This window comes from Marmota flaviventris, chromosome 2 (genome assembly GCF_047511675.1).
Source record: "Marmota flaviventris isolate mMarFla1 chromosome 2, mMarFla1.hap1, whole genome shotgun sequence".
Classification (NCBI taxonomy): Eukaryota; Metazoa; Chordata; class Mammalia; order Rodentia; family Sciuridae; genus Marmota; species Marmota flaviventris.
This window is the reverse complement of record NC_092499.1, coordinates 3,959,267-3,986,052: the sequence shown is the minus strand read 5'-3', so window position 1 is coordinate 3,986,052 and position 26,786 is coordinate 3,959,267. Positions and strand designations below refer to the sequence as shown.

At 50.3% G+C, this 26,786-nt stretch overlaps 2 protein-coding genes across 16 annotated transcripts in view; one reads left to right on the top strand and one right to left on the bottom strand.

Annotated features, from left to right (window-relative positions):
• The window catches only part of Wdr20 (WD repeat domain 20), a 74,032-nt gene extending 71,357 nt beyond the window's left edge, over positions 1–2,675 (top strand). For all 4 annotated transcript variants that reach the window (XM_027946629.3, XM_027946625.3, XM_027946628.3 and 1 more), the window contains one exon: positions 1,843–2,675. In XM_027946629.3, the coding sequence (XP_027802430.1) occupies positions 1,843–1,896 (54 nt within the window). In that variant the 3' untranslated portion in view covers positions 1,897–2,675. The remainder of the gene's footprint in view (positions 1–1,842) is intronic.
• Positions 2,676–5,675: 3,000 nt separating this feature from the next.
• Positions 5,676–26,786, bottom strand: part of Mok (MOK protein kinase) — a 49,856-nt gene continuing 28,745 nt past the window's right edge. For 6 of the 12 annotated variants that reach the window (XM_027946748.3, XM_071607515.1, XM_071607514.1 and 3 more), the window contains 10 exons: positions 25,615–25,704; positions 24,179–24,249; positions 13,743–13,821; positions 13,324–13,372; positions 12,383–12,561; positions 10,733–10,834; positions 9,619–9,792; positions 9,110–9,224; positions 7,067–7,267; positions 5,676–6,981 (listed from right to left, as the gene is read on the bottom strand). In XM_027946748.3, coding sequence (XP_027802549.3) covers positions 6,901–6,981; positions 7,067–7,267; positions 9,110–9,224; positions 9,619–9,792; positions 10,733–10,834; positions 12,383–12,561; positions 13,324–13,372; positions 13,743–13,821; positions 24,179–24,249; positions 25,615–25,704 — 1,141 coding nt within the window. In that variant the 3' untranslated portion in view covers positions 5,676–6,900. Of the gene's footprint in view, positions 6,982–7,066; positions 7,268–9,109; positions 9,225–9,618; positions 9,793–10,732; positions 10,835–12,382; positions 12,562–13,323; positions 13,373–13,742; positions 13,822–17,631; positions 18,009–21,261; positions 21,307–24,178; positions 24,250–25,614; positions 25,705–26,786 lie in introns of those variants that run through there. The other 6 variants (XM_071607521.1, XM_071607524.1, XM_071607523.1 and 3 more) reach the window with 5 other exon arrangements.

Sequence of the window (26,786 nt, the reverse complement as noted above, 5' to 3'; positions counted from 1 at the left end):
CTAAATAAGATTAAAGTTAGTTTCACCTGGTGTTTTTTGGAGATGGACACAATACCTTTATTTTATTTATGTATTTTTATGTGGTGCTGAGGATCAAACCCACGTGCCTACCACATGCTAGGGAAGCGCTGTACCCTGAGCCACAGCCCAGCACTCGCCTGCTCTTTAGTTGTTAAAGATGCTGCCAAGAAGTTGTGCCTTTGGCCCACTCTGGTCTAGAGGCAGCACCTTCCAAGCCAGGGTGGGGATCGTGTCAGGGCACCCTGTCCCCCTCCCCACCCCAGGCCAAGGGTGGAGGGCTGGCCCAGCTGTGGATCTTGGCCCCTCTCCCCCCAGAGGGAGCCCCTTGCCTCTTCACTTAGTGGCACTGACAGTGGCTGAAGCCCAGTGCCAGTGGGCTCCTTTCTCCGTCCACCAACACGTGCATGCCAGGGTGTGCGTGATGTGCTGCCACCTGCGGTGTCACTGCCCCCCACTTGGCTCAGGCTTCTCCTCTACCTGCTGTGCCCCCTCTGTCAGGGCTGGGTGCACCAGCCCTGTGGCGTCCAGGTTTCCTCCCCTGCTTTGGGCTGAGTGGGAGTGGGAGTGCGAGGTGTGTGCAGCTCTTCACCACAAAAGTCAGGACAGGGCCCTGTCCCCCTGTGGGGATTGAGAGGAAAAGAGCTCCTACAGAAATGGGGCAGGGGCCAGGGCCACATTCAGTCTGCTCTTGCCTGATCTATCTAGAGGTGAGAGACAGCAGATCAAATGACATGGAGCCCTCAGCCATTCCCTAGTGTCCCTCCAGCCGGGTGTGGACTCAGCTGAAGGTTGATTCAGATAGTCACCCCTCATTCGTATCACTACAAGGCCCATGTGTGATAATGTGGCAATGTGTGCTTAGAGTTAACAGCGCACCACGTCAGCAGTCCCAATCCAGCCGAGAGCGTAAGAAGCCTATGCTGGGGCGGGAGCCCGTGCCTCAGGCCACACTGTTGTCCTCTTCAGAACGTTCAGCACATGATGGACTCTGATGCATCCCAGTAATAAATGCAAAGAAACGCAAATGTTCTTGACTGTGTGCAAGGGCTGTAAGCAGGCCACACAGGAGAGCCTTCCAGTTCCTCACACCCTCCCTGCAGGGGCAGACGCTGCCTGGCCTTCCTGGTGTGAGCACGATGCAGTGTCCAGGATGGAGACACTCTGCTCCTGATTCTCACATGCAGCTGCAGCCTCACGGCAGGACTTCCCACCCCAGGGCCTGGACCCCCTTTTCTGTATTGGTAGGCCTCTACCCTGGAGGTCAGTTAATCCAGAGGGTGCCGCCTTTGCACCACTCAGCAAGAAAGAAAGACACCCCACCACCACCAAAAAGAAAAAAAGAAAGATGTCTTTTTTAAAAATGCCAGTAGACTGTGTCCTTGGGGGCCAGACACTGCCTCTGAGGGGCCGGGTGTGCAGACCAGAACTGTCGTGCCCTGGGCTGCAGTGGGGAGTCGAGGGGGCCACAGCCCTGCCTGAAGGCCCTGATGACCCAGCAGGTGCCCACACCTCTGGGCCAGTGAAGTTCTACAGAACCCAGACTGCTCAGGCCCAAGAGACCACTCTGTACCCCCCAGCCAAGGCCAGTCCCACTGTCCCTTCTGCGGAGTGTTGGGGCCCAGGTGTACCTGCACACAGGCTGCATGGGTAGGAGTGTGAGCAATGGCCGCAGAGGAAGCAGATGGGTGGAGCAGAGGACGCTGGAAGCACTGGCGTCCTAACCGACAGAAACTGACCTTGTGCGCTGCTGGCGAAGGGTGAGCACGGGGCTTTCTGCACCCCTGTGTCTTGCTGGATTAATGTAGACTGCTTTGTTTGCAGGGCTTATTGTCATCCCCAAACCAGGCCAGTTCTCCAGGTGGAACTGTAGTGTAGCGATCCCACTGCGCTCAGACTCCCCGACGCGCGGGACTGCAGGGACCGAGGACGACGGACGGAGAGCCGCGCTGGAGCCACGCCAGGGTGGCAGGCCTCAGGCAGGCAGGCAGACATCTTGAGGGCTGTGCGGACCGGTGATGTGGCGCCGTGCCGCGCACTCTGCTGCCCGCCCAAAGAAGTTTCCATTTGAAGTCGGTCTGTTGGGGCTGCAGTAAAAATAAGAAATGATGTTTTCTTGCTTTTTACTCTAAAACTCGATGTAATGAAATCTCACACATATATAATATATACATATATACATAGTGTAAATAAAGTGCTTCTTGGACAGAGACCTCCTTGATTCAGCTGTTACGAGTAGTACTTCCCTCACTGGTTTTGCACTGGTTTTTTATACCTTGGGTGGTCAGAAGACAACCTAGAATGCACTCAAACAGAAAGGGTTTACTTTCTGACTTAAATGTGTAATTCAGGAAGGTGGACGCGGCAGTCTTACATGTTGAAATATTGTTTGCACTTCAATAGTTTAATGCTAATAGAAAATGGCTCTGAGTGTGGTGGATCCCTGGCCCTTCACGGTGGGAAGGGAAGACACCCTTTTTATCTGTTAATGTTTATTTTAATACTGTTGTTTCTAATGCAATCAACTCTGTATAATGTGTATATATAATGTAATTCTGCAACTGGGGGAAATAGCTACTTCACTAGTACTTTTCATCATTTAAGAGTGATATTTCTAATTTACAAGAAACATTAATATTAAAATTATCTTGAATATACTATTTGTTTATCTTCTGTTAAATTTGCTCAATTTTTAGCATGGTCTTTGCTGAATGAAGGGTTGGTATGGCATCAGGCTGTGCTTTGGAGTCCCCTCCATTGTCAGAGTGTGGCTCACTTGGAAGTGCTCGGGTTCTTTGCCCGCGAAGACTCACCCATGTGGCACTGTGGGCATCTGCCCGTGTGTGCAGAAATTGGTCTTAGCACGCGGGTCTCTTAGAGCTTGGAGCCCATCTCCTGTCCTTGAAAGCTGTGGCCGCACGTAACACAGCCTGTGAGTGTGAAGGTGCTCGTTAACTGTGACATGACTGCTCCTGGAAGAAGCCACAGGTGGCATACCTAGATGGCCAGGACCAGCTCAGGGCATCTCGCCCCTGTGCTGCAGCAGCTCCTCAGCTCCTCAGCTCAGCAGCCAGCAGGACGACTTACTCTTTGTTGTTTCTTTTCTTTTTTTTTTTTTTTTTTAATCTTATTCAGCTGGATCCTTCAGAAGTTTTATTTGGTGACACTAAGCCATCAAGTGTCTGGAACACATTGCTCTACGTTATCACATCAATTTGGGGAATGTTGAGGGAATTGGGGGCTTTTGACAGATGTACTGTATGTCCGTCTTCTCTGTGAATGCAGCAGGGGTGTGTGTCACTGCTTCAGAGCAGTTCACTGGGCTCAATCTTCCTGAGTTGGCTTCAGTTCTTCTCGGTTCTTAAGCTGCCTGCACCCAGGCTGGGGGTGTTGGCCTCACCTGAAGCTGCCACTGCCCAGGGACCTTGTGGGGGGACTTGCATGATGGTGTGAGCCTCTGGGAGGTGTAAATAACCAAAATACTAACATTTGCTGTCTTAGGTGAAAGAATTAGAATTCATAAAACATACACATTAAGAATGACAGTATTAAGGCTGGGGTGGTGGCTCAGTGGTAGAGTGCTTGCCTAGCATGTGTAAGGCACTAGATCCTCAGCATCACATATTCATAAAAATAAAGACATCGACAACTAAAAAAATTTTAAAAATTTATTTTAAAAAAGAATGCCCATATTAGAATTAAGTGTTAGCGTATTTGATGTAGTTTGCTGTTTCTATCAAAGCACTGGTTAGAAAACCCTAGAGGGCCCACGATGCCTGCAGGTACCTTGGAATGAGCTGCCTTTCAAAATCGAGTCTGGGATTCCTAATGTGATCATCTCCTGGCTCTGTTTCCTGTCAGAGGAAGTGACAAATTCAGTTGACATGGGGGCAACAATTACACACCATTTGGTCAGATGGTCCACAGTCTGGAGTCGTGTCACTTATGGTGCATGGCGTGGTCCTTGCAGTGCCTCAGCCCAGCCTCCAATGCCCTTTGTTGGGTCCTGGAATGGAGTTTGCACTTGGCCAGCTGCACTAAAGCTGTCGGATGTGTCCCGGCACACTGTGGATGCCTCTGTGCCAGGAACAAATCTTTCTGGCTCTGTTCCCAAGATTGGTTCCTGGCCAACGGTCCAAGATGGTTTCCAAGCCCTGACTGCCGTGGACACACAGCAGATCCTGACAGACAGCACAGGCCAGCCTCACGATGCGCCACAGGAGGTGGACTTGCTCAGCTTGCCTGGTCAGGTTCAGGTCTGCTGCTCCCGCCTCTGGCCTTGTGCTTTCCTACATGTGGTAAATTGGTGAATGTGGCACTGGGCATGGGGCCTGGGTACAAAGGAAGCTGGGGGGAGGTGGGCAAATGCAGGGTGTGGCATCCATCTCAAACCTAGCTGCCCCCATGCTGTGTTCATGGGTGGCCTGGCAAGGACTAACCCAGTAGGCCTTCCCATGGCGGGCAGCAGGGCAGGAGACAGCAGGACCTCATGTCTGCACCCCGTCTGTTCTGTGGGTGGGTTTGTGATACTAAGGACCATCAGCCTTTGAATCCTTAGCCTGGGATGTCTGCGTGCTTGCTCTGCCCCAGCCCAGCACCCACAAGCCCCACTCTGTGCCCTAAGATCTGAAGTGTGCTGTGGGCAGGAGAGGGCAGGCGCTCAGCAGGGTTTGGCGGGCAGTCATGCGATGAGTGTTCCAACTGGGTGAAGAGGTGGAGGAGGAAGCCAGCCTTCACCTTTCCAATTTGAGAGTGGGCAGAGACCCCACAGGACTCTGGGGTCAGGGTGGGGATGGCCTATGCCCTTCGCCCTGGTCAGCAGTTGCCCACTGTAGGGCCAGAGAGAACCACCAGGGTTGATGCCTCCTGGCTGGTGTGAGCTGCAAGGGAAATGCAGGAGCCCAAGGCTGGCCAACAAGAGTGTCCTGTCCAAATCCACGGAAACGGGCTTGTCTCCGTGAGGCTAAGGTCTGCCACATACAGGACCAGGGCACTGCTGCAGAGCTTTCCACCAGAGACCAAAAATTTTCCCTTCATGGTTCATGTACTTAAAGGGGTAATGATTTTCCTACATATACAAATGCTCGTCTGTGCTGTAACCAGTCCTCGGGACAGCAGGGTGCCCATAACTGCAGCTCTCAGGACTTCTCCAGGCCCACTGCCTCCACCCAGGCCAAGTGGCCTACCTACCTGCCTTGCAAGTCCTGCTCCTCTGGCTTTTGCCTCAGGTCCTTCCTGCGCCAGCTAGCAGGACTCTGCCTCCTCCCTATCTGTGGACCCATCTCTGTGGCCTCCATCCCCTATCAGGACCCCTTCAGGGGCACCCTGAAGGTCATCACGGGATCACAAGTTTCAAAGAAATCTTGTCCTGCCCTTCCCCACAGGCAGCATCTCTGTCACCGTCACCTGCCTGGCCAGACATCCATGCCCAGGATTCTTCACCCATGTTGCCCTTGTACTGCCAGCTCCTCTTCTCTTGCCCCTGTCCCTCTGCATGGTCCCACGTTCACCCTCCTACTTCCATCTGTCCTGTACTTTCTGGGGCTGGGGCCACTGGAGAGACCTGGAAGGAAGGGTCACAGATTTACCTCAATAGAGGGGAAGAGGAGACTAAACACTAATCTGGTAAATTCAGTTTTCTTTTTAATATTGTGAGTTTGAGAAAATAGAATGAACATTCAATGACTAGGTTACATTTCAAGGCAGAAGGGGCTTAGCAGAGTCTGGGGTGCAGCTCGGCGTGGGGCACAGGCCTAGCGCAGTGAGGCCCTGCACTCCACCCCCAGCACCACACAGAAAACAAACGGCCTGGCGGGGTTCTGCTCCTGCCCCTAAGCAGCCTGCTAGTGCCTCACCCTGAGTCCGCAAAGCACCACCTTTTCTTGCCACGTTCCTGTCCCACCCCCACGGGGAGAGGGTTTTATACATGCATATACATTTTAGTCGTGGATGGACACATCTATTTATTTTTATGCGGTGCTGAGTATCAAACCCTCATGCATGCAAGGCAAGCGCTCTGCCACTGAGCCCCAGCCCCAGCCCCAGCCCCAGGGTTTCTTTTTGTGGGACGCAAGGTGCCCAACTTCCTCTTGGCCCTCATGAAACAAAGCTCAAAGCACCACTGGCAACCTGGCAGTGCCCACACGCCCAGGAGGACACCACTCACTGGAGCCGAAACCCCCCGGCCATTCGAGGCTGGGGCTCGGCAGACAGAGCGGCCTGAGCTCCCACTGTGGCACGGCCGCCAGCTGTGACTCAACTCCGTTTGACCCTTACTTAGTGCTTTTCTCAAGTGAAGCAGAAGCCACATTAAAGTGCTCCCAATGTCAGTGGCCCGATAGGCCTGCAGAGGCTGACGCAGCAGTGGTTAGTGAGGACCCGAGTCCAACTCAGAGACTGCAGAGATGAGGAACTGCAATGACAGCTTATTTTTTAATAAAATTCAGGGGTCTCCAACAGCATAGTCTGTAAGGCGTCACTACAATCCTGGGGACGTCCCCCAGTAGCACTTGTAAAGCTCAGCAAGGTGTGGCCCACGGTGAGCCTCTCCCCCAAGCCTGACCCTACAGGACAGAAGGCACCGAGCGTCTGTTTTGACTCAGAAGAGATACAAAATATTTTCTCCACATCCTACGTCATGAGAATTAATGAAACCCTGGAGGAGGTGTCACCAATGCATTGACATGCAGCGCAGCTGCCCTGGGGGCAAGCACACGGGGCCACGTGGCAGCCTGGAGCAGGTGGCCCAGTCAGCATGTTGGCACCAGGTGTCCCGAGGAGCTGGTGCCAGGCATGTTCTGAGCCTCGACCCACCGTCCCACGCGGAGCGGCCTGGGCCTGCCCTCACGGCGCCTGCTCTTACTCGAGGAGGCGCGGGCCGCCTCAGCACCCTCCGCCTCTCCTGTCGATGGTGGGCAGGCGGCACTGTTTCAGGCTAGGCTTGATGTCCTTCTGTGTGTCTATCTGTGAAAGGAAAACCAGAGACACTGACTGGAGGTTGAGGACAGGTACAGGGGCAGCCCCCAGGGACGAAGAGCAGGACAGCTACCTTCTTGTTGGCACCCAAGCACTTCAAGGGTCTCAACATCGGGACTCTTCCGTTCATCCCAGAACTGAACACTGACTGCAGTGTGGGGCTGGAGTATGACAGCTTGGTGGTCACTCCCGAAAACCTCAATTTGGGCAGTTCCATCACGCAGGCTGGTCCCCGTCTCTTGCCGTGGTCGTCCTCTTGCCTCAGGGGCTGTTTCTTGAAACAGAACAGGGTCAGTTTTCCTCCATGGAAATCAGGAAAGGCACAGGCAACCCTCTGCTTCCACCTTGGTCTAGTGGAACTTACTTCCTGGTCAGGCCGGGGCTGGGGCTCAGTGGTGGGGCACTTGCCTAGCATGGGTGAGGCACTGGGTTCCAGCCTCAGCACCACATAAAAGTCAATAAAATAAAGGTATTATGTCAGCCAGGCGGGATGGCACATGCCTGTAAGCTTGGGAGGCATGCTTAGGAGGCTGAGGCAAGAGGATGGAGAGTTCAAAGCCAGCCTCAGCAAAAGCCAGGCACTGAGCAACTCAGTAAGACCCCGTCTCTAAATAAAACACAAAACAGGGCTAGGGATGTGGCTCAGTGGTCGAGTGCCCCTGAGTTCAATCCCTGGTACCAAAAGATAAATTATAAAGATATTTTGTCCACCTACAACTAAAAAGTTACAAAAATTCCTGGCCTGAGGCAGGTCCTGCAGTGATGGGACACCCGCAGGTAAGGCACCCTGTGCGTCCCATGGGGAGAGGAGAGTCGTATACATCAGCCCCTCTTGGCCAGTACTCCTGGCCCACCCTCTGCAACCACTCCACTCAGTTCTGCTGACCCCATGGAGGCTGGAGTGACCAGCCTCGCCTAGCGGTGACCTGCTCTGAGTGTGGGTCTCAAACGACTTGCAGACTCTGACCCCTGTGCCTCCTGCTCTAACTGGAGGTCCTGTGCCCAACCTGCCTCAATGGTTTCTGTGCAGCTTGTGAGCTCAGAATACGTTCCACCTTTTATTTATTTGTTTGTTCATTCACTTATTTATTTACTAGGTGGACACAGTATCTTTGTTTTATTTTTATGTGGTGCTGAGGATCGAGCCCAGGGCCTCACATGTGCTAGTCTAGTGCTCTACCACTGAACCCCAGCCCCAGACCAGGGGTTCCACCTTTTATAAGGATTGAAAGAAAACTTTGGTGGCATGTGAAATTCAAACATTTGCGCCCAGAGCTTCACTGGGTCATTCCCAGTTGGCACAGATGTCCTCTGCAGCAGCTCACCAGGCAGCCAGGAGCTGGACAAGCCAGGCAGTCTGCCCTCACAGACTCAGCACACCTCTGCTGTCACTGAAGATGGTAGGGGGGGCGGTGGCAGCAGGGCCGGCAAGTTCCAGGAGGAGCGTGGCTGAGGGGGACTCTGGAGGCCCTGCTGGAGGGAGCCGCCTGCACCCTGCGCTTTAGAGGCGTGCCTGGAGCTGTCACAGGTGCTACACACCTGGACGCAGCGCCCTGGCTGCAGCCCTACGAGCCCTCTGCTGCTGGCTGAGAGCGCGCTAGTGGTGGAGGGTGGTGAAGAGCAGAACTGAGGGAGGGGGCGTCCCTAGCAGAGCTCCGGTGCCAGCCCCAGGCTGTGAGGTTGCTGGGCCGAGCAGGTGGGTGCCCGTGGGTGCTGGGCCAGATTGTACAGGGCAGGTGAAAGGAAAGGCGAGGGCTGTGACGGGGCTCAGGACTTTCACTGGCGGGAGGTGGCTTTCTGTGTCCCCTACTAGGACATTCTGAGGATCCACCAGGAGTGTCTGCAAATGGTTCTGGCCTGGAGTAGGACAGCTGCGTGTGGTCAGCAGCAGAGAAATGCATGGAAGGGTCCCACATCTGAGCCTGTGCACGTGGGTGTCAGCCGTGGGCCCTCAGCTAGTGGGGCAGGGCCAGCAGAACCTGGGGAGATGGTGAGCAGCATGGTATCCAGCTGGGTGTGCCACTGCCCCCACAGATGGCCACCTCAGAGAAACAGGCCACCAGTGTGTCCAGCCCACTTAGTGGGCTGTTCCCCGCTTGCTGACTCCAGTCAGTACCTGCCTTCTGCCCTCCTTGGAGAACTGCCCGTTGAGACTGAGTAGTTCGGGCCCCATGGGGTGCTCTGGAAAGAAAGCCCTTCTGTGGCTGGCCAGGGCTTGCTTCTCGGCCACCCTGCAGAGGAGAAGAGTGGTCACACCCAGGGTAGGCCCAGAGCACCTCTGCTTGTCTGCTGTCTCTAACTCCAAATCTGCTGTGACGAGAGGGTTCCATGAGCTACTAGGAGGAGCAACCAGAGGCGTGGGATCAGGTGACATCCAGTGGCTCTAATGCACACCGCGGGCTCACACTACCCCACAGGATGCCCACCAGACGCTCCAGAATCCTCACCACGGGAGCCAGGGCACTGCCTGCCACGGAGCTGCTGACTGCTCCACTGGGGAGCACACTGCCCAGAACACGGTGGGTCATGGGAGGCACTGACCACTGCCAGGGTGGGGACCCTCCAGAGGCCGGTTTCCCGCCTACCGTGTGCCGCAGGGCCACGCGGAGACCCACAGGAGCCTACCTCTGCTCCTGGAAGTAGGGGTGCAGCAGGGCCTGGTGGGCAGCGATGCGCTCATCAGGGTCATAGGCCACCATTGCGTGCAGGAGGGAGAGACATTGCGGGGACAAAGTGGTTGTCAGTTGAGGTATTCCTGATCCCTTTTTAAAAGGAAAATCAAAACTCATAGCTCTCGACCTGTATTAAAAGCCCAATGATAATAAAGGATCATGCCATTATTTGGAGCACTTGGTCAGTTGTCGTCCTGACTCTAAGGGGACAGTTCATGACCCACAGAAGGGGGCACGCCACCCTGTCCAAACCATAGACGTGCAATGCCAAGAGTGAGCCTAAGCTGAGCCACGGGCCCTGGAGATCAAGCCTGGTCACAGGTTCATGGATTGACAAACGTCCCCCCCAGGAGAGATGTGGAGAGCATGGGGCGGGGGCTAGGCATGCGGGTTAGGGACCCATGGGAAATCTTTACTTTCTACTTGATTTTGCAAAACCTAAAACTGCTCTAAAAAAATAAAGTCTGTTAAAAAGGAGTGTGTGTGAAATCTGTTATGCTATAAATTTAAGATAATGACCTTTCCTCTAAAAGATTAAAATCTCCTTCCCACATTAGGACGAAATAAAGTTTAAAAATAGAAAAAAATTAGCGTCTAGAATTGCTATCATCTTCTCACCTTCCTGGGACCTAGGGCTGCTGGCTGCTCCCTTGGCCCTCAGGGCCCCCTCAGAAGCCCTAGCTCCCTGGCTGTGATCCCACAAAACCCCAGTGGGTCTGTGACACCTTGTCTAGGAGCCAGTATCGCCCTGATGCTGTGGGACAGCAGCAGAAAGTCTCCTGTGCAGTTGGCGCTTGGGGGACCTTCTCCCCTGAGGGCTGCTAAGTCCTGTGTAAATACTCCAGGGACAAAACCCGACTCCCAAGCCGTGGGTGAGGCTGCGAGGACTTCCCACAGTGCTAGAGGAAGAGCACCCTGAGAGCCCCAAAGACACAGGCAGCCCCTTTTCCAAAGGCAGAGGAGCCCAGTAGGTGAGGGGCCGAGCGGAGGGCTTGTTCTGCTCCCACCATGGCCCACTCCAGCTGGGGCAGGAGTCCACATCTGACTCTCAGGGCTGCCACACTCACTGTTTGAACTTGGTGAGGGTCTTCTGAGCGGGTGTGCCAATGACATCATGGATTTTTGAGATCTGGTCCAGTTCATTTGCTCCAGGAAAGAGGGGCTGCAGACTGCGGGGCCAAGACAAGAGGCACCCAGGTGAGCGCAGGGCTGCCTCCTCCAGGGGACAGTCCCTCTATAGACTCCCAGGAACGGTCCCCAGAGCCATCCTCAGGGCTGGGAGCCGTCCATTCTTCTCCAAAGCCCCAGGTGTGTTTCCTGAGAGGCGAACACATTCCTCTATCTGCACACTCCTGTGACTGCGTGAAAGGAGCACATCTGCTCTAACTGCCACAGACCCATAGGGCCTGACGCCAGCCGGGTGAGTTCTGCTGCACATGGAGGGCAGAGTGGGGCAGGGCTTATGGGCAGCTGAGTTCTAAGAAAACTTTTGGTTTACAGAGCTTTTACACATTTTGTAATCGTGAATAAAAGATTCTAGACTTGCATAAACCAACCCAATCCATGTTACACATCACAAAGAGGAGCCGAAACAGCTCCGCTAGGAATGGCTTCTGCTCAGTCAAGAGCAGTATCTGCAAAGAGAGAAAGAGGGCCGTGTGGATGAGCAGGACCCAGCTCCAAGGTGGAAAACCAGGACACCCCTGCCCAGCGCAGGTTACCAGGTGGCTGGCTCCCTGAGGCTACTGCGTCCTGTTCTCCAGCACCCTATCAAACCAGCTCAGGGGATTTCAGAACTGTGCTGGTGCTCGAGGCTGCAAGGCAATCACCTCTCGGCTCTCCAAAGTGACAAGCCACCAACATGAACGCTGGCACTCTAAGGGGTGCCCTGAAGTGCGCATCTGTATGCATTTCTGTAGTGGTCAGTTGAACAGGTAGAACAATGACACTAGGTCACAATGCTCACTTGAAGAGCCACCATGAGAAAGAGGGAACTGCCCACCCCTGGGGGCCTAACTATGCCACTCCACTTGCCCAGCCTGGACCAGCCTGCCGCCCATCTCCTAGGCCCCTGCTCCACCTGGAAACCAAGCCCAAAGGCCAGAGCTGGAGTGGGGAGGCCAGAGCACCCTGCTGTGCCTGGAGTAGGCCCTGAGGGCACCGTTTACCCTCCCCACGTCTGCCTGGAGGTGGAATGAGCTTGCCTCCCCTCTGCTCTGGGATGCTGGTCTGTCAGTCATTTCAGGATCAAGCCTGGAGGACAGCCCTGTTCCCCAGGAGCCTGATGGTGATGGCTCTGCAGGAAGAGCAAGCAAAGAAAGGTAAAATGAAAGCCTAGTGGACTTTTGTCCTTCTGCGGTACTGGGGATGGAACCCAGGGCCTTGCCCGTTAGGCCAGCACCCACCACTGAGCCACCCAGTGCCCACCTAGGAAGCTTTCTGCGGAAATAAAAAGTTGAGTGATTGTAAAACCTGGAGGTATGGGGCTGGGGCTGGGGCTGGGGCTGGGGCTGGGGCTGGGGCTGAGCAGTAGAGCGCTCACCTAGCACGTGCCAGGTCCTGGGTTTGATTTTCAGCACCACATAAAAATAAATAAAGATTAAAAAAAAAAAAGACCTGGAGGTGTGGGGGCTGGCAAGACACCCTCTGGCCTGGGCCTCGCTGTGTGATCTACCCCCTCCACCTGAGTGTGACCAGGCTGGTGGTCCCTGCTTTACCTGGCGATCTCATAGAACACACATCCTGCACTCCACAGGTCCATCTTGTATGTGTAGAAGCCATCAGTGAGGAGACACTCCGGGGCCCGGTACCAGCGGGTGGAGATGTATTCCGTGTACGGCTGCTTGGAATAGACACTCCGGCAGGACCCAAAGTCCCCCAGTTTCAGGACATCCTGCTGCAAGCAGCAAAAATCAGAGGTGACATCTCTGCAGCTACTATCATACAAACCATTTCAAATGTTTATACACTAACAGGAAAATCCTGGCATTGACACTAGCGTGGAAAATACAAATTACCACTTTGTAAGCAGCTGAATGTGCCTCTGGGGGGTGGGGATGTGGGGATTTCTCCGTGTGGAACATGTCTGCAGACATTCTGACAGACTTGGCATGCATCTCCCATGTCTCCAGAATCTCCAGGTAAGTCGCACGCTCCAGCCACGTGTACCCTGTGTCACACCTGCCGATGCCCTGGCTCTGCAGGTGGCTCAGTTCTGGCTCACCCTGCACAGGCTCCCACAGCACGTGGCTTCAGGGCACTCGACGGTGCATCAGATAGACGCGGGGGAAAGCACAGGATGACTGAGCTCAGGCATGCAGGGGCTTCAGAGTGGGGGACCTCAAGGCTGGCCCCAGGGCACTACAGGGGAAGACCTCAAATTTGGAATGAGCTCAAATCCTGCCTCTGCCACGATAACATCTAGCGTTTGGGATGGACATTTGAATGGAGTGAATTCTGTCATATTCTTCCAGCTGTATCGACAGTTATGTTGGTGAAACTTACTTAATAAGCCTTCTTTTCCCAATTGGAAAGGGAAAAACTCTTTAAGAAACATGCTGAAATAAAAAGTTGAGTGACTAGCTAAACACATCCAGCGGGAAAAGGCCTCATAATCTACCTTTATTCTGAAATTAAGTTTCCATATAAAAATTCTTACCTTTATGAGTATATTTTCTGGTTTTACATCTCTGTGAAATATTCCATTTCTGCATTTGGAATATAAAGAATAGAATTAATTGAATCTCTTTTTTTGTTGTTTGTTTGTACTGAGGAATTAACCCAGGGGTATTTCACCACTGAGCCACATCTGCAGCCCTTTTTGCTTTTGTTGTTGTTATTGTTGTTCTAATTAATTTACTCTTTATTTTGAGACAAGCGCTCACTTAAGCGGCTGAGGCTGGCCTCAAACTTGCAATCCTCTTGCTTCAGCCTTTCGAGTTGCTGGGATTCAGGCATGTGCCACTGCACCCAGCTAACTGTACTTTATTAATTCAAATTCTTGAAAGTGAATTGTATTTTTAGTGAATATAAATACATTTTGTACATCTGAGAGCTGCCCCATCTCCCAAAGCGTACCTGTGCATGTGATCAAGGGATCTGCATAACTGATACATATAGTGCCTGATTTTTTTTTCTGATAATGGGTGTCTTCTTCCTGTACAATCAAGGAAAAGGCAAATTATAGTCACTAATGATACATATCCCCTTTTTAAAAACATATAATCCACTTTTTAAAAAAAATTTTTTTTTAGTTGTAGTTGGACACAATACCTTTATTTTATTTATTATTTTTATGTGGTGCTGAGGATCAAACCCAGTGCCTCACATGTGCTAGGCAAGCGCTCTGCCACTGAGCCACAACCCCAGCCCCATAATCCACCATTACTTAGTAATATGTGAAAAATCTAAGTTCCTCTGTGAAAAATAATCTCAAGTAGTTTTAGGAATATGGAGTACACTTACAAAAGACATCATTTAAAATCCTACATACTGGCATGATTTCGCTTAAAATCACATAACATATGCATTTTGATTTCAGTTAGAACACTACTGAGCGATAGTCATAAGAACAAGGTCTGATAATCTTGGGTCTTCCAGGACTGTCCCCTTCAAACTGCATTAGTTTCGAAAACTTTGAGTCACTTGAAAACCTCCTGTCTTGCTGGGTGCAACAGCACTCATTTGTAATCCTTGGGAAGCTGAGGCAGGAAGATCACAAGTTTAAAGCCAGCCTCAGTAACTTAGCAAGGTCTTAAGCAACTTACTGAGACCTTATCTTAAAATTTAAAGGTAAAAATAAAAAGACTGGTGATGTGGCTTAGTGGTTAAGTGCCCCTGGGTTCCACCCTTGGTACTAAATAGAAGAGAAAAAGAAGACCCCATGTCTTCTGCGACATCCTGGCTAGGTAGAGATCTCCATTGTATTTATTTATTTTGAGACAGGGTCCATGTTACCCAGGGTGGCCATGAACCCCTGGGCTCAAGGCATCCTGCCACCTACCTCAGCCTCCCGAGTAGCTGGGATGACAGGTGTGTAGGGCACCTGGCTTTGGAGATTGCCACCAAAAGGGAAGAGAGCACAGTCCAGCAGAAGTGCACAGACTACTTGGGATTCCACCACCCACATGTCCTTCTCAGAGGTACCTGGTGGCCCCAGGGCCACACTGCATTCCTACAGTGTCTGTCCCATTTCGAGGCTCCAAACATGCCACCGTGGTACCACAGGGCTACTATTTCAGAGGCCACACTTCACTTGGAGTGTTTGTAAGTTCATAAGTTTTAAACTGGCAAAGTGACCCATTTTCTCCCCCATGACCATTTGGCCCATTGGACACTGTTAGTCTCAAATTTGCAATTTCTTTTCACAAATAAGTTCAATCTTTTTCTCTACATAGCTAAATAAAAATGTTTAAAAAAAGCAAATCATAAGGGCTGGGGATGTGGCTCAAGCGGTAGCGCTCTCGCCTGGCATGCGCGCGGCCCGGGTTCGATCCTCAGTACCACATACAAACAAAGATGTTGTGTCTGCCGAAAACTAAAAAATAAATATTAAAATTCTCTCTCTCTCTCTCTCTCTTAAAAAAAAAAAAAAGCAAATAATAAGGGGCTGGGGTTGTGGCTCAATGGTGGAGCACTTGACTCACATGTGTGAGGAACTGGGTTCGATTCTCAGCACCCCATATAAATAAAGTCCTCTGACAACTATATATTTTTTTAAAAAGCAAATAATAAGTAATTTAAATTGTAAAATTATAAATTGTATCTAGATGCAATTAACTTTTTCATATAATATCATAACCTTTTTATTGTTTCACAAAACTTATTACCAGTTTCCTGGAATTAAAACAAAAATAATTAAAATCAAGACTGTTAGTGTTCCTGAGCCCAAGGACCTCTAGAATTTTATTATCTTAACATCCATATAAAGGCAAAAAGAAAGCAGCTTCCCTTGTCCCTCAGGGGTGCTCAGGTCCACTCTGCAAGCCCTCCTCGACCCCTCAGCCCCACGCTGGCTCTCCCTGCCCAGTGTCAGCTTGACACTCGAGACTGCCTGTGGCCAGGCCCCTTCTGCCTCTGGGGTTCCTGGACTCCAAGGCACCCCATCCCAGGCTCAGGCGGAGGCATAGAATGTTCCTCCCACCTAGGCCTACAGCAGAAGGCTTGACTCACTGCTAGGCCTGGCTCATCATCTTGAGAACAGCGCCCCCCACATCCCTCCAGCTTAAGGAAGGCTCCTCGTGCTCTCAGAGTGCCCCTCAGTACCGGCTCCAGGCTGTTCCATTTCTGAAATACCTTTCCCAACTAAGTGCACACATCCAGACCTTACTGCATAAAACTGGTATCACAGTTATCTGAATTTGAACTTGGGAAAAGAGGATCTTGTTAGAGAAAGTCTCATCTGTCCAGTCTTCCTAACTACCGGGGGTCTTTTAAAAAGCAGATTCCAAGGTGGTACATGCCTGTAATTCCAGCAGCTCGGGAAGCTGAGACAGGATGATCCTGAGTTCAAAACCATCCTCAGCAATGGCAAGGTGCTTAGCAACTCAGTGAAACCCTGTCTCTAGATAAAATATAAGAGGGCTAGGGATGTGGCTCAGTGGTCGAGTGCCCCTGAGTTCAATCCCTGGTATCAAAACAAAGCAGATTCCAAGGCTCGCACCGAGATCTGATAATAAACCACAAAGGGCAGGAGGCCAGGAGTCTTTCTCAGTGGCCTTGGCCCCCAGCATGAGCCTCCTCCCCAGGTGCCACTGTCCCCTTCCGCTGTTTCTCTCCCAAAGCCTACTCCTATTCCTGGATCAGGAGCGGCTCTCTCCCTCTGCCCCCTGAGGAAGCGTGTCCCGCAGGACTGAGGCAGTGCAGGGACAGGCAGCGGTCTGGACAACCTCAGTCCATACCCTCAAAGGACCGGCTGATCACCCACCCTCCAGTTTTTCCATACCAGATCCTAACCCCGTGGGCCTGAGAGCGTGTCTGAGATTCTCACTTTCAAACAGCCTGGAACAAAGGAAATACAGTGCCATTAATGACTCACTCAGGAGTCCCTCCCGGGCCTTCAGGGAACGCTGCAGCCCTGTCTGCTGAGCCATCCTGACCTTAGTAACTTTTGTAAGTTAATTTTTACAAAAAAAAAAAAAACCCAGCCTTCATTGAGGAGGCTCCATGGAATGTCATGTATGATACCAGTAGCGGAAAAAGACTTCCCGAGAACCGGCGTAGCCTGTGGCACCTGCTGCAGGAAAATGGCCCTCCCTCCCGCTGCTTGCAAAGAGCCAGCCCTCCTCTCAGGTTCAGAGGTGCGCGCTGGGCCCTGGCACAGACGAAAATGCCCTCATGCCCACTGAGGCCCAGAGGCAGTGCCCGTGGCAGGCATATTTTTTTGCTATTTCTTTTTATTCAGTAGTACACTTTACATTTTGCGGGGAGATAAGAGGAGGAGGGCAAAAGCGTTTCATCGGAGTCCCCAACATGTATGACACTCCTGATGGTACAAGGACAGGATGAAAGGCCAGGCAACCAGAGGGAGGGTTCCCAATATTCCTAACTCATCTCTATAATTAAAATGATAGGGTGTGAGTACCAAGCCCGTGGTGGCCCTCAGTGCCAGCTGCAGTCCCAGTTCCCCGCAGGCTAGGTCATACCTACACGTCATCGTCCTTTTCCTTTCTGGGAATGAAGCTGGCCCAGAAAATAGGGAACAAACAGTTCAGCACAGTTGGGTGACAGTGCTGTGACTTTCTCCCTACCTCCCCAGCCCACTGTGCTAGGCAGGGCTCAGAGCAGAACTACCAAGGGCCTCCTGGGGCCTGGTGGGCCTGGCCTGGCAGATCCCACAGGCAGGTCCCTGGGCTGCGGCCCTCCAGAGCACAGTCCTCTCTTTGGCGATGATGACTGTAGGGTCAGCGCACGCATGCTGATTTCTGGGTGGTCTTCAGGATCTCAGCAGCCTTGCTGTGCTCAGTACCTTGGAAATCCACGCCATTCGCACCTAGAGCTTGGTTCCCTTCTTGAAGTCCTGCTCCATGTGCATCTGAGTCGGGAATCACCCTGGAGATGAAAATGCCCAGCTTGGAGGCCTTTCCTCCTGATGTTAAATCCCAAATGAGCTCCGGGAGGCTTCTTCAGTGTCACAATTCGGGGCAGAAACCGGTGGATTTATTGTCGTAGTCCAGGTGATATACTCTCATGAGGAAGAATCCACACTGGGGGATTCTATTAGGCAGGCAGGAAAAGCACTGAGCAGTCATCATAAGGAACTGGCCGTCCATCTTGGACAAGACCCACCGCTTAAATGCCAAACTACCTCAGCAGCAACAAAGCCCTTAGCCACCGTTGGCTCGGCTCAGTCAAAACCCCGTGACACCCACATGCCCCTACTGTGCCCCCTGGAGATCCAAGGGGCCCCACTGTCAGTGCCTCTCTGTGGGAGGAGCCAGAGGAGCAGGCAGGGCTGCACTGGCAGAGCCCTGCCCTGGCGGCCTGGCAGGCTCAAGGACAGGTCCTCCGGTTCTGTGCCTCGAAGCTGGGTCATCTTAGGCAAGTGAACATGGAAAAGTTTTAACTTTCTTTGAAATTCAGTTTCCTCACCTCTAAAATGGGAAGCTCAAATGAGGAAACAGGCCTGCACACCGGTGCCCCCCGCACACCCACTCAGTGCAGTTGCGCCTGAGGACTGGGTGCCGAGCCGCTCTCCAGACTCGGCCTGGGACACGCGGCCTGGGACGGGAGCCTGGTGAAGTCCAGCCCTGAGGCCAACACTGTGACAGTGAAGCCTTGGCATAGGCTCCAGGAGCTCACCAAGGAAACGTCATTGTAACATGGGGAACTTGTGCTGCTTCGGGTTAAAATTAACAGTAGGTGACCTCGGCTTAGAAGAAAATTCCAGTGACAAAAACGCTGCTTCACCCACCTGAGTGGTGTGGAGACTGACAAGTAGGGAAAGCAGACGTCAATCATTCTGCGTCAAAAGTGCAAAGAAGTAACAGGAATGATGTGACATTTATTTAACTTCTATTTTCCTTCTTATTTATGCACAAAGTGAGACAGAGTAAAATTATGCAATAGATCTAAAAGAACTCTTGATCAGGATAAAATTAAAATTGCCCAGTGATAGGGCGGGGGATGTGGCTCAAGCGGTAGCGCGCTTGCCTGGCACGCGTGCGGCCTGGGTTCTATCCTCAGCACCACATACAAACAAAGATGTTGTGTCCGCCAAAAACTAAAAAATAAATATTGAAAAAAAAATATCTCTCTCTCTCTCTCTCTTAAAAAAAAAAAAATGCCCAGTGATAAAGGTCTGTGTTATGGCTAAACAGTGCCTCTTGCCATCAGTGGGTCAGAGTTGATGAGACATAAAAAATACAACTGGGGCTAGGTGGGGGCTCAGAGGCAGAGCCTTGCCTGGCGTGCCTGAGACCCTGGGTTCCAGCCTCAGCACCACATAAAGATAAAAAAATAAAGGTATTGTGTCCACCTATAACTAAAAAAACTAAATGTTTAAAAAAATAAGTAAAAAAATAAAAAACACAACTGCATTAATCCAGCACAGTAACGTGGAGTGTCATCTATTCACGGAGACTAACCATGCTGCTACCTACAGTCAAACCAAGTTTGCTTGCTTGTTTCCTACTTGGTTCATTCCTCCAGTGCCATGGACTCATTCAGGATGCCTGCCCCACCACAGCCTCTGAAAAGCCAACCCCAGGAACAAGCCCGGCCCCTGGACCGCAGGCAGCTGGTGGCCATGACTGGCATTTCTGGGCCAGCGTGCCACATTCCCTCTGCTCTCAGAACACAGAGCCACTGGAGAGCTCAGGGTCCAGGAGGCCAAGGCTGCCAAGGAGAGAGAGAGGATGGGCAGCGGGGGCTGAGGCAGGAACCCCTGCAGTCAGAGGTGGGGACCCTGGGCAGACGGTTCCACTTCTTGCAAGGCCCAACTCAACTCCCCCCTCCCCAGGCAGTCTCTCCTCCTCAGTGTGAGCTCCACAGGGTGGGGCCTGGGTCTGCTGGGTCCCCACTGTGACTCTTCTCTACCACCCTCCAGGAGACAGGCGCTTCTCCAACCCTCATCACCTCAGCCTCCTCTGACCCCTGCTGGACAAAGAGAAAACCACCCACCTTCATCTGGCCATCCCCTAGTTCACAGCCACAGGCATCCTGAGAACAAAACCATCCGGAGGGCGTCCCCTCCACCTCTGCCCCTGCTGGACCCAGGCCCCGCACACCTGGGTGCGGGAAGTAGACAGTCCAGACTGTGACCACTCCTCCCTCCTTTCACTATCTCGCTCTTTACTATTTAACAGCACTACTGAATGCCTGATTGCTGAAGACAGTAGTAATTTAAGTCATACGAATTGCTATTCTGGTAAAAAAAAAAAAAAAAGAAGAAGAAGAAGAAGAAGAAGCTGCTTTAGTGATTACTTGGCTTTTAATAGATCAGTGTTGCCCTCACAGGAGCAGACCAGAGGAAGTGCCTGTTCCTAGGAGGCTCTGAGCTAAGGCAGGAGGGAGCTCAGGGTAGCAGTGCAAAGTCAAGGTCGAGGCTGGAGCTTCAGCCCTGCCTCAGGCATTTGTAAAGCTTCACGTGGGGTTATTACTTCATCCTTCAAGCCCCAATTTCCTCATGTGTAAAATGGGGCTGATAATAACAGTGCCAACCACAGAGGGTTGTCAGAGGAGTCTGTCAGGTGGTCAAAAACAGCACCCTGGGCGGGGGCGGGGACTCAGCAGTAGTTCACTTGCCTGGCATGTGAGGCACTGGGTTCGATTCTCAGCACCACATATAAATAAATAAAATAAAGGTCCATCAACAACTAAAACAAAATTGGAAAAAAAAAAAAAAAACCCACACCGTGGGACCAGCCCAAGTTCAAGCCCCTCTACCACCTACTAGGTAATCACCTTGGACAAGCGACTTTCTCTGTGCCTCCATTTCCTCATGCTGAGATGGGATAATAGCAGTGGCCTGGCGGTTGCTGCAGAGGTAAGAGGAGGTACCTCCTATGAAGTATTCAGTGTAGCACTGGGGCTATAGGAGCCGCGAACCCTGGTCACCGTCACTCAGTCCACTGACCCTGAGGCAACTTTCCTCCGTTTTACCGGCTCTGAGTTCAGGGTGCCCCACTTTGCTGGCATCTTCATCAGCTCAGTGCACTGAGCACAGTCCTGGGCCCACAGGACACTGGACCTCAGGGTAAAGCTGGCCATGTTTGACGGCCCCAGTTCCCACTCGGCATCTGCTGCTAAGTGGTGACTCTCAGGACTGAGAGCCACTCCTAAGAATGTACCCATCAAGAGAACAAGACCTCTGCACAAGACCCGTGGAGGACAGAGCCCTAACCTGGTAAGTGCCAGCCAGGACACGGCCTGCCTCCTGCCCACAACCACCCCTCTGCCTTCTTACTTCCTGTGCTCCCCAGACACCCCCGAGCCATGGGCTTTTCACTGGCTTCAAAGTTACTAATTCTGGAGGCCACACAGAGAGCTGTTATTCATCTCCACTAGCTCTGCTGTCCTCTGACACGTGGATCACTATGACAACAGGTGCTAGGGTTATGCTTCGGGGACATGAGACCATTTTGTCTAAGCCACTGACCTTTTTGCTTGGCCTAGCACGGGTGTCCCAAAGGTGACCTTTGACATCAGGAAGCAAAAGATTCCACCTTCAGATCATGCTAACACCACCATTTTCTGCAGGTGTCCCATGAAGAGCCACGGAGGTTGGTTGAGTGTGCTCGGACTGCTGACTATTGCCTGCTATCGGCTCCCACACCCTAGGCCATGATGCTTCTTCATCCCCCGGTGTCCACAAATGTCCTCAGGAGGTGTACTTAGGGCTTGGACCTCCCCACTCCTCATGCTTGGCTGTCTTAGGAATGACTCTTGCAAACTCCTTGTTCTAGTGACTGACCTAGTGCACAGCTGGAAACCAGAGGGGCCTGGCTCAGTAACAACATAAGGAATGGACATCTGTGGATCTGTACAGCCATCGGCTGCAGTCCCTGCAGGCAGACACTGGGAAAGAAAGCTTCGATTTCTGCAATTATACAATCCCTCACCTACTGGAAATCAAAGATATTTATTCTGAGCAAAGCTTTCTCAGATATCTAAACATAGAGCAATGTGCTGAAAATTCTCCTTCTCACAACCCCCTTTTTTTTTTTGGTGTCAGGGATTGAACCCAGGGGCATTTAACCACTGAGCCATATCCCCAGCTCTTTTTTGTATTTTACTTAGAGACAGGGTCTCACTGAGATGCTTAGGGCCTCACTAAGTTGCTGAGGCTGGCTTTGAATTCCTGATCCTCCTGCCTCAGGCTTCTAAGCCGCTGGAATTACTGGGGGGCGGGCCCCACTGTTCCGGGCTCCCCTTGAGTTTTAAGATACCACACTCTAGGAAGCACCACAGGAATTCTAAATCAGGATGCATTACCTTACACCAAGGGATTATACAGGTTCTTTAAAAAGCAAAATTTGGGGCTGGGTGTGCAGCTCAGTGGCAAAGTGCTTGCCTAGCATGCGTGAGGCCCTGTGTTTGATACCCAGTACTACAAAAAGAAAAAAGCCATGTTGACTTACTGGTGTTGAAAAAAAAAGAATATTATAAAAAGTAATAATAAAACATAGGGGTTGTTTCACTGGGTTGTAACTGACAATCAAGACCTATACGCAGAGGGTCAGCGTAAAGAACCAGGACAGCCCCCCTTATCCAGACCATGTGGAATGAGATGCTGGTTAGTAAAATCCCCAGGTACACGAGGCTCACTCCTCAGAGAGAAAGCCCCCTGCAGCCTCCTGACACAGCTCCTCCTGCCAGGCCTGCTCACATCTGCTGCCCCGCTGGGCTTCCTGCCCGTTGCTGGACCATCTCCGGCCACTTTCTCCCACTGTGGGTGTGTCCAGGCCCAGAGGCTTGTTCTCTCCAACAGCTCAAATTTGAGTGGTTTTGACCAAAAAAACAGATGACTACATTTGTTAGAGTTGTACTTAAACAAGAATAAACAAATTACTAAGCGAATGAATACATGAGGTTTGTAATGTATAAGAAATACCATACAGGGCTGGGGGTACAGCTCAGCTGCTAGAGTGCCTGCCTCGCAAGCACAAGGCCTTGGGTTCAATCCCCAGCACCACAAAAAAACAAAACAAAACAAGAAATACCATATAATCCCAGATATGAGGCAATCTCCTCTTTTCCCAAAAAGATCCACAGTTTTTTGACCAATTTATATACATAAACTTTTAAGGATGTAGAAAAACTTGCTTACACATACTACTATTTTCTTAGTAATTTATGATCACATAAATATTTAAAATCACATAATAAAATACAAGCAATCCCTGTCTGTGTGGGTTCCCTATCTGTAGATTCAACCATCAATGGTTGTGCTCAACAGGTACAGACTCTCCCCCTTGTTGCTGTCTCCTAATAACAACAATCATTTCCACAGCATCCACACTGTATCTGGTCCTGTAAGTCACCAGGAGGTGGCGTGAAACCCACAGGAGCAAGAGCTGGGTTATGTGCAAACGCAACACCAGGCATCCTCAAATTCTGGCATCCCCAGAGTGTCCTCAGGGGTGAGGACACCAGGGCGCCTTATATTAATGTTGACACAATACTGTCTTCATCCTGTCACTTCACAAAGACAACTGTATTTGGACTCTTCAGCACCAGTGTCTGCCTCTCCATCTGAAGGGACCGTGGCACACTGCTTTCAGTCTAACTTGTTTGAGATAATACAGCTTTTAAATCACCTATGATGTTTCCACTTAAATTCTATTCCCAATCATCTGAACTCACAGGACATTAGGGCAGCTAATTTACTTCGTGTGACCTTGGGTAGTGTGATTTGAATGGGACACTGGCTGTTGTTTCTTAGTGATATGCACCAGGTTCATTGTCCTAACAGCTGGCAGACCCATGAGGACAGAGCCCCGGGACACTTGCTCACTGGGGGCCAACCACCTGCCCCCTTGCCTGCTGGCTCTCTGCTGTGCCCTCGGCAAGCACCCAAGGCTGGCCCTGGCTGAGGCCGGCTCAGGGCAAGCTTCCCTAACAGAGCTTTACTGTTTCAAAGATGGAAATAATGAGCACCCTGGACACCAGTGCATGGCAAGGTGCAAGGGGTTCCCCAAAGCCAGGATCTTCAGGGAAGCTTTGCCTTTGTTCGGCAGGGAACAGAGTCAAGCAGCAAGGAGACCCCAGGGAGAGTACCTCAGAGCAAGGGGCCCCAAAGCTCGGCACCCCGCAAGGAAGGCACAGGCTGCAATGCTCTGCTGCCTTCAGCGCCACTTTTCCAAATCACAGGGTCACCGGAAGGCCTTGGCTCCCCTTCCTGCGTGCAGTCACCCTGGGAGGCCAGCCTGCCACAGCAACGCCTCCAGGAGCAAGCCGTCTTGGTTGTCACCACTGCTCTGTGGTGACCAAGGACTATGAGATCGGAAGCAAGATACAGGTGAGCTACAAACTTAAAGAATATTATAAGGTAGCTTTCGAAATAGTCTACGTACCTCGTATGAGCTCATAAATATTCATGTCCATAAGTTCACATATAAGTGCAAGAGAACCAGATTTTCTGTCACTGAAGAAGAAAGCAGGTTTTAAATTTTTTTTTTGTCTTAATCAGAAAACATGATCAAATATTTAATTCACTGTAAACATTTCTGGTAAATATAAGGCCCCACATCAGCCAAAGATGGCAATATAATTATTAAAATAGTAGAGATTTTTATTTTCAACCAATATTTCTGATAAATTTAATTTTAAATAACCGTAAAGATTTATTTTAAGCAAAATTCTAAAAGCCATTTTTTTAAAAAAAGAGATATGTCTTGAAAATATAAAATTAACCCAGCAGAAAGAAGAAAGTCTGGGGAATTAGCTAAGCAAAGCAATAAAAGAAAAAGGAACTTATGCTCTATGACTGAACGTCTAGTTTTAATTAATTTTAAAGTAATTTAATGTATCTAATTATTTACATGTAATTGGGATATATTACAACTGGAGAGCCAAAAGCAAAAGCCACTCCCAGGCAGAAGAGTCACATTTCACTCATACTCCAGGCTTCAGGCCCAGCCAACAAGCTTCTCGGGATTCCATTCAACCCCTAAAGGGGAGCCTGTGTCACAGCAGGCCACCTGGCAGGGGTCTCAGGAGATTCTGGCCAGAAGTGCTCTGCACAGAGAGTGTGTGTGTGTGTGTGTGTGTACACAGTGTTGTGATTATTATGTGCAAACCGTGCTAAGAACACTGCAGCTATGTCAAGGGGCCACACAGCTATGTCAAGACAAGTCGTTTTGAATTTAAAACTGTTGCATCCTCTGATTAAAATCCACCGAGCTTTAACTGGCAGAGACTGGAGTTCCCAGGCCAACTTTATAGGCCAGGGTCCCTGCAGAGCTGTAGCAAGGCCAACAAGCACCTTCCCAGAGTGGCAAGGTCATGCTGGTGGGAGGAGGCCTCCTGAGCCCCTGCACACCAAGGGACAAGCCAGGCTCTATCTTTTTGATTGGCAGGTAAGCCTTATGAAAACTACTCTACAATTAGAACAAATGGAAATGCCTTGAAATGACATCAATTATTGTAAGAAAGACTGTAAGAGACTGTGCAGAGAGATCAGTTGGCAACAAGATGAGAACATGAAATAGCATCGCAGGGCTCGCCTGGGAGGTCATGACTCATGTTCAAGCCTTCAGAGTTCCAAACCAAGCTTTAGAAGCCAAATCTTGAATGCTGCGTGCTGCCACGATATGAGGTCACCTCTCTGAAGACACCTCCAAATGAGGGGTCAGATACGCAATTGTCCAAATAGAAATGCAACGTACGGTGAAATGAAAATTATTATTCTCTGAGCTACAAATTAAGTCTACCATGGTTTTCTTAAAAGGCGATTTAATCAATAACAAATTTTCAAATAGATAATTTTTTAAGCTCCAAATATACTTACAAAACTACTTCATGCAACGTAAGAATGTTTGGGTGTGGATTCAGACGCCTCAGAGCTTGTACCTCTCGTAGGTTGTTCACCTGCTCAATACTATTTGTAGGTAAAAATAGATAACTGATTTATAATTTAGGTTAACTTTAAAATTAGAGCTACCAAATCATATTCATTATCCATGTTTGAAAATTTTAAACTCGCAAATATTTCAAGCAAGTTAATCGGGTCAAACTGTTCTCATCAGAAACTAAAGTTAGCATATTCTTATATCATCTTATAAAAATTAAAGTTCTCATAGCTTAGGAAATACATGAAAAGTTTCCCCATCTATTATCCTGAAAGATTCTCTTGTAGTTTCTTTTACATATTAAGATTAAAAAAAAGATTAATATTAAAACTGGTGCACGCCTATCAACTCAGCAGCTAGGGAGACTAAGGCAGGAGGATCTCGAGTTCAAAGCTAGTCTCAGCTAAAAGAGTAAGGTGCTAAGCAACTCAGTGAGACCTGTCTCTAAATAAAATACAAAATAGGGCTGGGGAGGTGGCTCAGTAGTCAAGTGCCTGAGTTCAATGCCCAATACTTAAAAAAAAAAAAGAAAAAAAGATTAAGTTTTCTGATTAAATTAATTGACAAATTTATTTAAAATTAAGGGTAATAATTAAACTACATTAATCAGTTTATAGGAAATGTACATACTATCTTAAAATATGCATTTCAAAATTCCAGAAGCAGACCCAGCCTCCACCTCATCTTCTTCTTTTTTTTTTTTTAAATATTTTTTAGTTGTAGATGGACACAATATCTGCTGGGAGCCATTAGCCAAGTAGGTATGACAATTTCCTTGCCAGCGTACCCCATGTTGCTGACATGTTGCAGCGACATTGAATGTAGGTGACCTTGCTCAAGGACCAAGGCAGATTAGGGTGTTCCCGGTTTTAAGATAATCCTGTTTAGGGCGTTCCCAGTTTAGGTTCCAGGTTTATTATTCCTGCTGGGAATAGGGCGTATCCTGCTGCCTGAGTTCCCCTTGAGTTCTCACGGGATTCAGACAGTATATTTGGGAGATAGAAGCCCAGTGGAGGGGGATTTGGGCAGAGAACGTGGATTTCCCCAGAACGTGATTGTAGACGGCTGGTGTGAGTTCGGGAATAAAGAGTTGCTGTTTGAATCTACAAGC